At 41.0% G+C, this 15,085-nt stretch overlaps 1 protein-coding gene across 1 annotated transcript in view; it reads left to right on the top strand.

The window, feature by feature from the left end:
- Positions 1-377: 377 nt before the first annotated feature.
- The window catches only part of SLC7A11 (solute carrier family 7 member 11), a 622,701-nt gene continuing 607,993 nt past the window's right edge, over positions 378-15,085 (top strand). The window contains exon 1 of the mRNA XM_069242094.1: positions 378-807. Within this exon, the coding sequence (XP_069098195.1) occupies positions 522-807 (286 nt within the window). The 5' untranslated portion in view covers positions 378-521. The remainder of the gene's footprint in view (positions 808-15,085) is intronic.

Genomic DNA, 15,085 nt, shown 5'->3' on the forward strand with positions numbered 1-15,085 from the left:
GTGTATTCCTGTAAAGTAAGGAAACAAAACAAGACCTGTGCGCCGAAGCACGAGTGGGGGTGTGTCTGTGTGTGTCAACAGGTTGTACATTAAGTAATAGTAGCGCTTGTTATTTGAGCTGCCTCTCCACGCCCTCCCTTGTTTCCGTGTTACTCAGAGCTTTGTTCTCAAGATTAAGCTTTTCTTCTGAAGCCTGCTGTTCTTGTAGCCTCAGAAAATGCTGACTAATACTGAGGCTGTCCATGGGGCTGATGCAAACCTGGGGAATTTGCATCATCACCCTACAGCAGTAACCTGGTGTGACAAGGGCTTAAATGCCGTACAAACCCGCGCGGAAGCTGAGTTGGGCTCCGGTGATAGGGTGGCTGGGAGCGTGAAAGGACAGGTGACACAACAAAGTAAAAGGACGGGAGCCGGGCGAAGTTGCCACTCCAAACTTTTTTTTTATTTTTAAAAGGAGCCAAATATTGGGAACTTGACATACCACAGCAAGAAAATCCCCATTCAGGATCTGCGTAAATATGCAGAGGAGACCGCCTGATACTCTGCCAGCAGCCGCTAATGGAAGTTGCCTCAAAGGGGAGTCCAATGGCATGCTGCCCCCTGCGGACTTCAAAGAGCCGGACAGGAAGGACACCGTTGCCCTGAAAAAGAAAGTAACTTTACTTCGAGGTATATCAATTATAATTGGAACTATTATTGGAGCTGGAATTTTCATCTCTCCGAAAGGAATCCTCCAGAATACTGGCGGCAGCGTGGGGATGTCTCTGATCGTCTGGACTGCCTGTGGCATCCTGTCTCTGCTAGGTAAGTTTCAAGCACTCTGCAACACATGCACCAGGTACACATTCCACTATATGTATACGTTTTTAAGTGTTGCATCAAGCTCCACATTCCACGGCGAAAAATAAGACACACACAGAACGTGAGATACTCATCTAACACAGACATACAAGAACAAGAACAATTGGATGGATGGACGGACGGATGGTTGGATGGATGGGGAAGAAGACGAGAGTGATAATTGAACTGATGATAGATGGAGGCAAAACACCTTAAATAAACGGAAGAAGGAGACTGAGTGCCAAAGTATAAATGTACTTAGGGATAGATGGATGGCTGTATCTTGCACTACTAATGTATATTACACAATTGTTAATAATGTGTATGGGTGATAACCATCGGTGTGATGAACATTTCAGAAGCAGACCCTTCAGATTGCTATTCTTCGAGAAAGTGTGCATTTTGTTTCCTTCCGCAGCAGGTGTGATACGAACTGTATTTCTTTCACACTTTTCTTAAATTGTTGGCCAAATTTAGGATTACAACAAGCACATGTAAAAGTATAAATGCATGCATGTATTTAGGAATAGATAGATAGATGTATCGTGCACAATGGGGATGGGGTAGTGTCAGTCGTAGGCCTGACGCATGACGTAGTCTCCCCTAGCTCTGTCAACCTTTTTAGTTAGCTCCCTAATTCCATATAGATCATTCTAGGAGAATTCGTTTTTATCCTGAAACTCAAAATTCTTATTGATTGAGGTTTAATTTAATTACTCTTATAAGACTGGCCGGCGAGTGCGAGGGAACGCCAATTTACCTGCCTTATAATCTCTCATGAAACAACTTGGCAGACGTAGTCTGCATTGCTCAGACCCTGCCAGGCTGGTGACGTTAAGGAGGGTGCGTGAAACTGCGTCACAGTGGGTGGAACTGCCATGTGTTAAACGGAAGCCACCTCACCTCAAACATTTATTCATCACAGAAACAGATTGCAAAATCAGTTCCGCTAGTGGAACCTCAGACAGTACACATTAAAATATTCAAAATATTCAAAGTCAAGATGACAAGACACTTTTTCAAGATTACACAATGTTAAAAGTTAGTTGAGTGGGAATTTGTTTGCTGTTTTTATAAACTGCCTAAATCAATATCATATGTGTAGTTTTATTAAAATACTGACACGTAATAGACTTTGAGGGAAATTGTGGAGACAAAGCTCTCATGTTTTCCAGCTCTATGCATGGGAAACTCACCCAGCGATTCTGACACAGGTGGTCTTAAACCTATAATATAATAAGCAGAACTACAAGTACCAGAGTGTACAAGAAAATACTTGGACTGGACCTTTTCGCATGCGTGCTTCTTGGAAACTTGAGCACTCAAGGCGATCTATGATGTGCCAGAGTGTAATGTGCTGCTTTTAGGGCTGGATGGGCTGAGCAGCCATAGATCAAATCCAACCTGAAGGAACTGTAAACCCTAATGGTGGTTCAGAGGTACAGGTGTCTCAAAAGTGATCACAACACCAAGACACAAAAGGTGATCTGCGCCATGAATTCCTGAAAGACTCCTGGACTGAGAAGACACAGCTAATCTTTGAAGGCCTCTCATTTCACCCTACAATCATAAAATGGAGCCTCAGTCAGGACAGAAGTAATTGACTCAAACTGATTAATGGACAACATCTTAGAAGCAGAATCCCCTTTGAAGATGTGATCATACATCCTAGAAGAGGAACGACCACTTGCATGGCAAATAGGGACCACCATGTTGACTTCCAGTTTCTCACTGGTAATGCATGCTAGGAAAAGGCCTGAGCGAAATATACATGCAGGCATAATTTGCAAAATTTGGGGAATTTTGTGTTATACTAGTTACGTTAAATTTGTGGAAATCACTTACTTATCCGCCATTGATGATAAATATTTACAGCACATGAGAACATGAGCGCTTGTTGCTTGCTGTACTTTTGTTTAATTGTGTCCTCCTGCCAAAACTTGATACCAAAATGCATTTGGTGCTAAAATATTGTGTGAAATGATGTAATTGCATTTCATGTAATTATGCATCATTATGTATAATTTTACCGAAATTGTGCACAGTTCTGTAAAAGCAAATTATGCAAATTATACACACAGCTAACTACAAGCTTGGCTATTGGGGGGAATTGAGGAAAGATTAAGTGACCAGAAGACCATAGCACCCTCTCTTTTCCTCTGGAAATTGAGAGGGAAAACAAGAAAGTGTTGTTGGTACTCACAAACATGTCCACCCCTGGACTCCTCAACATGGCATGTATTTGCCTGGATGTTTTGGGATCCATACAGAAATCCTGAGAAGGAGTTAAGACTCAGATAGGCTAATCTGCAGTCAAGTCATCTATCCCCTGAATGTGAAATGCAACAAGAGATGGGAGGTATCCTTCACCAAACAATCTATCAAAAAGCCAGAGATGCTAGAGTTGATCCTGTCACTGTTTGACAATTTACAAAGGCCATTATCACAGTGTTGTCAGTTCGAGTTATAACTGACTGCTTTTGTACAAGAACAGTAAACCACAGAAAGGATCTCAGCACTGTTGGTAATTCCCTCCATGTGAAAGAATGTGGTTTCTGAGGAGAGCCGAAAACTCTGAACGTCGGAAAACCCAAATTTGCCCGCCGTAACTGACTGCTGGCATCTGTGGTAAGGTTTTATAGTGGCAGAAGGGACAAATATTACGAAAGTAAGGATTCTGGACCTCGAGGTATCGCTGGGGACGTCATGCTTTAGTCTTACATAGAGTAATGAGTTAGATAATTGTTTTCTATTAATTCATTTATTTAATGTTTTTCACATAATACGACATAACCTAGCCACAGACACACTAATGCAGGACTGCTGACTTGAAATGGAGCTCCATTTCAATACACCAGAACTGCCGAGAGTAATCAGCAGAAGACTGCTGATTAAATAAAAAGAAGCTGCAATGGAAAGAAAATGCTTTGTATCCTAGTATGATAGTAGAATTAATCATTTTATTTTAAATGAACAGAAAACAAGGCCACTAAGTGCTTTTAAAATGTAGGCCTCATTGAAGGGGACAATTGCACAGTCATGTACCACCTTAATCTGGATTCCTTATTTAAGTGAAGCCAGAATAGCCCACAGTACTCTTACTAAAGAAATTAAATAATTATCTAAAAAGCATTCACTTCTGTACATTCACTTGGCAGGATTCTCTCAATTTCCTTTTAATATGATGAACCCACTTCTAGAGTTATTGCAACGATGCTAAGACTAAACACTTGCATTTCTCTACATTTTTGTCATACCCTTGGATGGTTTAATGCAAGTGCAAGGTTTTGGGGTAGGTAAATGTGGTAATTACATGGATTATAACTCAAAAGTCTTTTTTTGTTTATGTGTTTAGTTCTTTCAATTCAATATCGATGTGTGATTGTGTTATGCTACGTTATTTGAAAAATATGAGCTCAATTAAAAAATATATATTGAACACAAGTAGTATATGTTCGTAAGGTATATAAAATATGATTGTTAATTGATGGTTGACTGAAGGCACCTATTCCTTATTGGAAGTGACAAGCACCCCTTTTGAGATACGCTGGACTCACCCATGGTAGGAATGTGGGTTAATGGTTGAGTGGGGTGAAATCCCACTCAAGCAGGAACCTCAGTCCTTGCCTGGGTGAAGTCACAAGCAAACATCAAACTAACCTGTGCTCAATCCTATGGTAGCTTTGCAGAGAGCAGTCAGGCTCCACCGAGAGGCAAAGTGTAAAGTATTCGGGCAAAACTTCAAACAGTAATAATGTGAAAGTACAACTCAAGAAGAATCCCACACCAAAAATAGAGAATTTTTAAATAAATACATTGAGGCTAAATTGACAAAAATCCAATCAGTAGAACTGGAGAGATGCAATTTTAAAGAGTTCAGTAAATATAGCTGCAAAAAGCACAAAGCGCCAACTGTGGCTATCTGGTTGTGCTAAACCAAGAAAAAGTCACAAGTTCAGGCAACCACGATGGAGCACAGGCTGGCTACAGGGACCCACTTAGGTCAGCTGAACACAGTACCTCAATCGTGGTTATAAAGAGATACAGATTCGCGTAGAGGATGCACCACACCCCAAAGGTTATGCGTTGTGAAGTGGCAGTTCAGGAAAGCTGTGTTTGATGATGCAATGTCCTCGTGTGGTTCGTGCGGTTCCAGTGGACTGCTGTAGGTGATGTAGAGTCCTTGCATCAGGAAAGGCCATGCAGCAGAGGCATTGCAATGGCTCTGCTCTGTATTGCAACGCGCAGCAGAGGAGATGTGTCGGCTCTGCTGGGTCCAAATATGGGCTGTCAGTGCACCTTCAGGCCCACGTCTTAGTGTCCAAGACTATGGTGGCACCACTTGGAAAAATATGACTCACAGTTGCAGAGTCCAGGTGCTCGTTGCAGGAGACTAGGCCTTAGAGTCACTATGGTGGCCCTGAGTACAGGTTGCAGATTCAGTCCTTCTCACCCAGGCAAGAGGGAAGCAGGTTGGCATGGTAGGGCAGCAGTCTTTCAGGGCAACAGTCCATATGATTGGCAGTCCTTTTAGCAGCACAGCAGTCCTTCTTCCTGGCAGAGTGTTCTACAAGTCCAAAAGTATACTGAAGGCTTGGAGTCTAGGGTCCAATATTTATAGCAGGTGTCCACTCCAATGTAGGAGAGGTTTCTAGATGTTTCACCCCCTGAGGTGTCAGGCATCCCCTTCCTCCTTGTCTTGGACCCAGCTTTTCTTGGGTCACAAAAGACTAATAACAAACTCTTTGTGATAGCCAAGGATTCTAGTCCTGATGATGACTTTAGTTAAACTGCAATCCCAAAAGGAGAGACTGAAATTGTTCAAGTAGACGTGCTTTCCAGTCTCCTGTCCCAGGCAGAGCTTTTGTGATGTGCAAGTGTGGTAGATGAAAGATACTCCCCCTCATTAACTCGGGTGGCCCATCTTGCCAACACCTATTTTCCCTTTGTCCCACTGTCTGGGGCAATACAGAAATGCCAACTGCCAGCTACACCTAGTCATGTGACCCAGATACTGGCAGCAGACAAAAACCAAAAACAAAGGTTTGGTCCTCAGAAAGGGATATTTTGACAGGTCAAAATTGAAGTTTAAAACTGCACAAACGCTGCAATAGAAGGCCTGAGACATGCTTAAATGGCTACTTATGTGACTTGAACAATAAGGCCTGAAGACCATCTAGAAACAGTTAATTTACAGGTGGTGGTCACATGTTTGGTGATTTTACTATTGGCTTACAAGTAAAGTTCATGTGCCAATTTGATATAAGCCAATTTTACCATGTTTAAAGGATGTTTAAAGGAGAGAGCATGAGCGCTTTAGCACTGATTAGTAGTGGTAAAGTGTGCAGAGTCCTAAAAGCCAACAAAAAAGTGTGCAAAAAACAGGAGAGTGAAAGCAAAACGTTTGGAGATGACCCCGCAGAAAGGGCCAAGTTTAACATCCACCGTCTCACATTTTGTTCCTCACTAGAACTTGGATGCTGAAAATCTTGTAGGATGGCAATGGAAAAGCAAAAGCTGCACTAAGGGCCCCAGATGCAGATATCACAAATACACAATAGGCCTGTGAACAAAGCAAAAAAGAAATCCATGAAAAATTAAGTACAATCCTGTCAGCTGAACCCTAGGCCCTTTTGACACAAATCTTACCAAAGCCCTCTGGACCTGAAGCAAGTGCCTATCTGCAACAGGCTGCTGGCTGAAGAAGACCTCCAGATGGTAGTAATGTTGTGCCCCTTTTAGAACTGGTGGAAGCACTGCACACAACAGAATGCTAATTGAGCTCCAGTATAGTCTAACATCTGAGAAAGACAATTAACATTCAGGCTGTTCCAACCACTGACACAATTCAGACGTGATACTATGTGAACCAGGATCTTGGACTATATATATATACAGATACATGTATATAACCTACTGGGGGTCGCCAGTTGGTAGTTATAGTTAGGACCATATTTCCATAGGAAAAGCATGTTTTGTCTTGCCTATTATCCTTGACTCTGTTTGACAAATCTTCTCAAAATTTTCCCAAAAAGTGTGCCGGTGATTCTTGTTTCAGATTAAAAGCTTCGGAGTGATCCGTCAAGCAGGGACCAAGAAAAAGGGGGAGGGGGTCAAAAAAAGTGCTTTTCCCATGTTAATTCCCTTAGGAGTTTTGAACATGACTAGAGTCCAAATTGCTGAACAAAATTACACCAAATTTGGCAGAAAGCTAGATTTTGTTCCACAGATTGTGCTTTTTGTTGTTTGGTGTAAATCCGTTCAGTAGTTTTTGAGATATTGAAGTGAAAATACATTTGTATATTTAGGGCCGTGGATCCATTGCAACATTTTCACAGCGATGGCGGAGTATGTGCGAATGTGCACAACACTAGAAATGCTGTGGTTGGACGGCCGCAATCCGACTAGAAAGTTGCAGCCACCATTTTAGGTTATGAAACATGGTCCCTGGAGCTGAAAAATAAAATAAAAAGTGGCATAAGGGGTCAGGGTAAAGGTAGTGATATAGGGGTCTTTGAGGTTCAAATTATAATTTTAAAATGCTTTTTTTCACCACCGATGATATTTGCGAAGGCGTAGCATCACTCAGAGCGGCTTTCCATGTAACATTGCCAGAAATTTGTTAATAGTGGTGAAACCTGGCAAATGCACCCACTTGCCAGACCCAAACCTTCCCTTTTGCCACATGTAAGTCACCCCTTAAGTAGGCCCAAAGCAGCCCCATGGGCAGGTTGCAGTGTACTTATAAGGTAGTACATGTACTGGTGTGTTTTTACATGTCCTGGAAGTGAAATACCACAAAATTCATTTCTCACTATTGCAAGGACTATCTCTCCCATACGGTAACATGGGGATTGCCTTAAAATATCTTTTAAGTATAATTTCCCAGTGGGAGCAGATAGAGATATGGAGTTTGGTGGACTCTGATCTTACAATTTAAAATTACAACTTTTGTCTAAGTCAATGATTGACTTGTAAGGTTGAAAATGCCACTTTTAGAAAGCAGGCATTTTCTTGCTTAATCATTCTGTGCCTCTGCCCTGTCTGTGAATAACATGTTTGGGGCAGGATGACAGTTGGGCTGTTTGTGCATTTTCTCTAGACAGTGACACAAAGGGAGCTGAGGTGCTCCCTGCATATCCTGATGGCCCATCACCTGGCTGATCGGTCTTCCTGAGCTAGTGTGGTGGGAGGAGCTGACACTTGCACCTGAATAGGTCTGTGTCTGCCCTTACGAAAGCAGTCTCAAACCCTCTGGAGTATGTCTGGGACCAGGGCAGGAAAGGCAGGGTCTTATGCACTACATGAATTCTCTTTGAAGTTGCCTACTTCAAAGACATAAATGACTATAAGTACTGGTCCTCTGACCCACATAATTAGAACACTTCTGGACTGTGGACATTCTGCCAGGAAAAAGAGCTGAATGCTATAGGAGGGGCTGCCACTCTGCCTGTTGCTTTGGTGTGCTGGCCTGATGCTTGCAGCTCCTGTCCTGAGAGTGAAAGGACCCGAATTTGCTTTGTACACCCTGCTTTCCTAGGTTCTCAAAGGGCTTGAACTGAGCTTGCCTCCTTTTAAGAAGTCTCAGGGCCATCAAAGATTTCACCTGCCAGTGACCTGCCCTGGAGCTGTGGTCCCCGTAGAGTGACCTGTAACACAGGCCCAATGCCACCTCAGCATATCCAAAGTCACGCCACAGCATTAGTCCTGAGGGCCATGTCACCGACATCCAAGACTTTGCTGCAGCAGCTGTGGCCGTGTGGTGTCACCACCACAACGTAAAGTTGACGCCTTGCATCTTCACCTGCTGGCCTCATCAACACCACCTCACCACATATTCCGCATTACCTCCCCTGCAATCGTAAGAAACCGAAACCTCATCTCCCCTGCCTAGCAGCAAGGAACAGACACCTCCTCTTCCTGGTAGCAGTAAGGAACCGATGCCATACCAACTCCAGCATTGTCCCGACTCCGTGCAACACATTTGTTGCCTCATTGTTTTCTAAGGTACTGTTCCCGTGGGCTGTTCACCTCCATGACTGACTGCACGCCCTCACGAGTAGCATCAGACTGTTGGGAATGACTCAGTTAAGATGCAGTGATAGCCCCAGTTGGGGCTATTATGTTTCTAAGTGCTACACTAGGATTTATCTTTGAAAATGTGTATCTTCACTTGTGTATGTTGGACCTTTGTCGTTTTGGTCTTGTTTTACTCAGATAAAAATTGGCTATTTTTTTGGGTCACCAGTAGGTAGTTATAGTTAGAACCATGTTTAAAAAAAAAAAAGTGTTTTTTGACTTGCCTGTATCATTGGCACCTTTAGGCAAATCTTCACAACATTTTCCAAAAAAAGTGTTCCTTGTTGCGCATGGACAGTTTCAGGGTGATCAGTCAAGCGGGGGCTGATAAAAAAAAGGGGGCGTCAAAAAAGTTGTGCTTCCCATGTTTATTCAAATAAGACCTTTGAATGTGATTACATCCCAAACCACTGGACGGAATTACACCAAATTTGGCAGAAAGCTAGCTTTCAGTACACAGATTGTGCTTTTGCTTCTTTGGTGTAAATCCATTCAGTAGCTTTAGAGATACTAAATGGAAATTACATTTGTAGATCTAGGGAGGCAGATCCTTTGTGATTTACTTGCAAATAATGACTAGCTCGTGCAGGGAAATGCACAGCTCTGATTGGCTGCCAATACTTGAAACCAGGAAGTGTTAGCAGCCATCTTGGGACTCATCTTCAGCTGAGTTCCACAAAAAAGTAAACAAAAAAATATAAGGGGCGAGGGTAGAGTTACTCTCACCCCTTAGCTCTGCTGATGGGGTTGCAGAGGGCCCCCAGGGCAAAAAAAAACACTTGAAAAAGGCTCGCTGCAAAGACATCGCAAATTTGCAGAAAACAATTTTTAAAAAACACAAGCGCAGCCTCCTGCCCTTGTTTTTTAAGAAACCAGGTGAACCACGTCCGGGGGCATTCATATATTGGAAGCCTCTCTGGGGTTGGGGCTTTGCAAATTCAGTCTTGGGGGTGCATAGTCCCCCTGTAGCCCTGGGGACCACCACCTCCCCCTGGGCAGTTTTGAGATGGAGTGGGAGGGCCGCACCCCAGAGCCCCGGGAAACAAACCAACAGAATGTTATGACCTCTTAAATCCACAGAAATTCACCAGTTATAGTTCCCTATAACTCATGCCCCCTCCAAGCACAGTTTTCTTTACAATAATTTAATTGCAAATGTAGCAGTGATATTATCAGCGATGTCATTGAAGATGCACAAGTAATATGTGGGGTAATTAGCAGTACATGGTGAGGGCACCATGCATTGCTAATTATATATATGTACTATATTTTTAGACCTTTATTTGTTGTATAAGTTAGTTCCTAATACTTATAAATACTTTTTACAAGTTGAAAACACCATTTTATGGGTATTACATTCCATGGTTATTGTTTGATCTACATGCTTGCAAGTATATATGTATAATACATGGGATTCTGTAATTCAGGTATAAACAGCAGTCACTAATTTCTTTATAATTGCTGACTTGTGATGCACCAAATCGCCAATTATTAAAAAAGACTTCAGAACTTGACTATTTTAAGTTATAACAGTCCAGTTGTGATGTCACAATGCCTGCTACCAGAGCCAGTGGCCAAGGTGAAAAGCAGATTAGATCACAGAGTGGCTATTTAAAGGAATGACATGAACAGTTGCTTTTCTTTCTTCTGCTCAATTTTTCTTGCTTGAAGTGACTAGCTGGAAAATGAAGGTTTATTTTTGGCATTCCTTTGATTATTATACAAAAGTTAGAATCTTTCTGAATGTTTCTACACGTTCTAAACTACTGTTGCTTATTTATATATCAAGTGACTTGTATTAAACTTTTTCTAATATCTTTTTTCATCAAGTATCTAACAGGTTTTGATGCAATTTTGTCCTAGACATTCTATTTTTATTCTTCATGACTGCAAACATGGTATGCACCAAGGTTTTAGTGCTTTTTGGAATGATGATGATGTGGCACGCATAATATGTAATAATGTACCCCTGACCATACAGGATAAGGATTTTGCAGGTCACATCAGAGTTCCATAACTTTATAATGGAAGTCAACATTGGTCTTCTTTCCTCCATATGATTTTGGAACTTCTCAGTGACTAGCAATATCTTTATAATGTACAGCAGGGGATACTTTATCCCTTAGAATATGCACCCTGATTCGGGTAACTATTGGACTTATTTTTTCCCTATCAACTTACTTTGAGTATGTTTTGGTATAGCAAATTCTATTTCAAGTTGGCAACTGGATGTTATCCTTCTCACGACAACACCTGCTGATATATAATTGGTTGATAGTTTGACAGCATGTTCCTGTTGAGCAGCCATTTCGTTCTGAACTTCTAGGATTTTCTAGGGTCACTAAATTGTTTCCATGAATGTCTTACAGCATAACATATTCTTCATGAACTATTGAGAATACTGTTGATTATCTTAACACTGTAAGCTCAGTTTTTTAGAATTAATTTCAAAATGATGATTCCCTTTATTGTTCTGGCATTAGTACTGATTAAAAGTTGTTGTAATTTTCCTAAAAGCATCTCGTCTTATCCAAATACCATAGTACGAACACTTTAAGTGAGATAGTCATATTTCTTTAACCTGTGAGTATTTTTTGGTGTGTCATAATCCTATGGGCCTGATTACGACCTTGGTGGATGGGATACTCCATCACAAATGTAACCGCTATCCATCCGCCATATTACAAGGTCCATTATATCCTATGGAACTTGTAAAACAGTGGGCGGGATTTCCATCATGTTTGTGACAAAGTATCCCATCCGCTTACGTCAAAATCAGGCCCTCTAAGCTCCATTCCACACACACTACTCTTTAGATGGTGACTGCCTTACCATTTTGAAATTATTAAACTATATGCTCCACTTTTTAACTTTTGAATGAGAAGGATATTGGTGGTATTTTTAGATCCCAATACTGATTCAGTATTACTGCATTTCTTTTTTTGTACTCATCCATATTGACTAAATAGACATAGTATGAATATTATCAGTATCTTATTTGAGTGTCCTTTACTGTAGAGCATATTGTGGTTTATTATGATATTTTACTGTCCATTCCTCCAACTCCGTCGTAAGATGGTGACAGCCTTTACCTTTTTTTACATCATTATTGATTTTCATCGTATCTATTTCCTGGTCCACTTGTACTTTCTGCATAAGAATTATATAAAAACAACTATGGACTAGATGTACAGAGATTGGTGATAGCCAATACCAAATAGAGATGTCTTGTGAATTGCCGTTTGGTAATTGCTATTACCAATGTACAGAAGTTTCGCGATTTGTAGTGGGTCATTCGTGAGTAATAATGTGGTAGGTTGCTATTTGTGATCCACTAAGATTGTCTGCCATGAGAGGGATGGTGGCTGGCTGGGGACAGCAGACCACCATGTCTGTGATTGCTTTTAAATAAAGCAATCAATTTTTCCTAAAAATACAACCTGTTTTCCTTAAAGGAAAACAGAATCGGTTTAATAATAAAAAAATACAAGTTTTTATTTTTTTATGGGTATGCAGTGGTCCCTGGAACTACTACCTGCTCTTAAAAAATATTTATTCAACCATTCTCAAAAGGGAAGGGGTACCCAGGGGAACTTTGAGTTGGTGGTAAAGACCAGATGTTTTGCAACTGCATTTCGGTTGTAAAACATTTGTACATACCAAAGCGCACCAGTATTTGGAAGGGATGCAGCAAACAACCCCCTTCCAAATACCAATTCTCAAACCCAAATTTAGATTTGGTAATAGGGCACGGAATCGCAATCTGAGCTTTGTACATAAGAAAAGACATGTTTGTGTTTGCAAATGGCCCGGTTCTGTGAATCAGGCTGTTTGTGAATGCAAACATTTTGTGTACATCTAGCCCTATGTTATTATGTCGGGGTCACCAAGTTCCGATCTAATGTATTGTGAATATTTTAGTGACACATTTATGTTTCTTCACCTATTGAGTATATTGCAGCTTATCATGATACTACATGTTCCATGCCATGAACTCCATTCCAAGATGGTGAATGCCATCTTGTAGTAGCTTGATTTATTTCTACACCAGAACCCTAAGTGTCTTGATCTACAAGCCTTCATACAGAGTATCTCCATCACATACAGTACATCATATATACAATCAGAAAAAATATAGGCCTAAGCTAGTAAAATGACCTTAAATTCACCACCAGTTAGTCCTTCAAAGTTATTTACAGAGCAAGCACATGGTGTCATGTTCATATAGATTCTCAGATTTTCTGATAATGCTGTACTTCACCAATGCCTCCCATGCCTAGTAAAAAAGAATCATTCCAGTTTCAAACAGACCGTTCACCATGAATGGTCTCCAAAACCCATAAATTGACTGCTCAGCCTCACCTTAGTCAAGTGTCATAATGAACAAGCCTCAACCAGCTTCTGGAGGCAGAATTATTACCTACTGCACCCTGAAAAACTAGGTTGCATAAAAGTAAAGCTACATTTCTAAAGCCCATTCAAGAAACCATAGTTCTTGTTACAGATTCACAAATGCTTTGCAGAAATTGAAAACATATAATTACAGCTAAATAAACTACCAGTTCCAGCCATGGTCCATGTAATGTTTGTTTCACCTGTATGATGTAACAGAGAATCGTTACGAATCCATTAGTGGGGGGAGCATAAGGGATCCTGTATTGAGCAAGGTAAGTTGCTTTTTGGGGATTGATCACAAGGTGTCAGTGGGTATTTAAAACACTCCATTTTTTGCAACAACTAGGACATGGTCCGGTTGTGAAGGTAAAGCAGTTTGACAGAAGTATCTCTTCACAGAGCTACTTGTACACCCAATGGTTCTATAACATGGTCAGTGCATAATATTATTACAAAACATAGATCCTGATTATTGGGCTATACACAGCAAACCTACTTTCTTGTGTTCATTCAGCGTATGCATACTTTGTAGCTTTTTCTTTGTCTTGTGGGAACTGTGAAAATAAGGCCCAAATTTATACTTTTTTAGCGCCGCATTTACATCGCTTTTTGATGCAAAAATGGCGCAGACTTACAGAATACAATTGTATTTTGCAAGTTTGCACCGATTTTGCGTCAAAAAGCGGCACAAATGCACTCTAAAAAAATATAAATATGTGCCTAAATGTGTGCCATTGCCGCATACATTGTGCAAGCAACATTGCCTGTGTAATTTTCAGAAAGTGAAACTGTGGATCTGGACTCAGTGTTTAATTTGAGCCAATGGTTTTCACGCATGTAATTGTGAACAATGGCACTTATAACAGTCTGTCACATGGTGGAACTGTTTATCTAATTTACATATGAGCACAACAACAGTTTATTAATTGATTATGCTTTATAGGATGACTAATACACGACCACACATCTATTCTTATAGCCAGGAATAGTCTGAAATATCGTCGCACTTGTAGGAGTATAATGGTTACTAGATGTGTTGGTACTGTATTTGACAATGATAGTAAGGGCAATCAGTGGTGCAAGCTGCAGTGGCCTCCTAGTGAGGGCCCTGACATTTATTTTGTTATAAATTAAGCACTGGAACTAGAGTCTTTTGAAATGAAGTGCTTTCCTCAGGTATGCCTGTTGCGTTGGCTCTCATTGTACCAATGAGGTTGCAGGATTTGGATAGCAGCATTGGAGAAAGAACAGATGGAAAGAATGTTGTGCTAAAAAATGTATATGCTTTCTGTTAGAAATGGGGGCCTTGGTTGACAGTCAGGTTACCCCCTGTTCAAGCAAAGACCCTCACTCTAGTCAGGGTAAAAGAGAATCACCCTCAGCTAACCCCTGCTTACCCCCTTGGTAGCTTGGCAGAGCAGTAGGCTTAACCTCAGAGTGCTAGGCGTAAAGTATTTGTACCAACACACACAGTAACTCAATGAAAACACTACAAAATGACAAAACACAGGTTTAGAAAAATAGGAAATATTTATCTAAACAAAACAAGACCAAAACGACAAAAATCCACCATACACAAGTCAAGTTATTAATTAAAAATCAAAAAGAGTCTTTAAGTAGTTTTAAAAACACACTAGCGCTGCTAGAGTGAAAATGTACCTGGTGTGCGTCAAAAATAACCCCGCACGGGCGGGCGGGCGTGCGTCAAAAATAACTCCGCACGGTGGTACTCGAGTCAAAAATCCAGCCGCACGATGAGTTGACGATC

This window comes from Pleurodeles waltl, chromosome 1_2 (assembly GCF_031143425.1).
Source record: "Pleurodeles waltl isolate 20211129_DDA chromosome 1_2, aPleWal1.hap1.20221129, whole genome shotgun sequence".
In the NCBI taxonomy this organism is placed as follows: Eukaryota; Metazoa; Chordata; class Amphibia; order Caudata; family Salamandridae; genus Pleurodeles; species Pleurodeles waltl.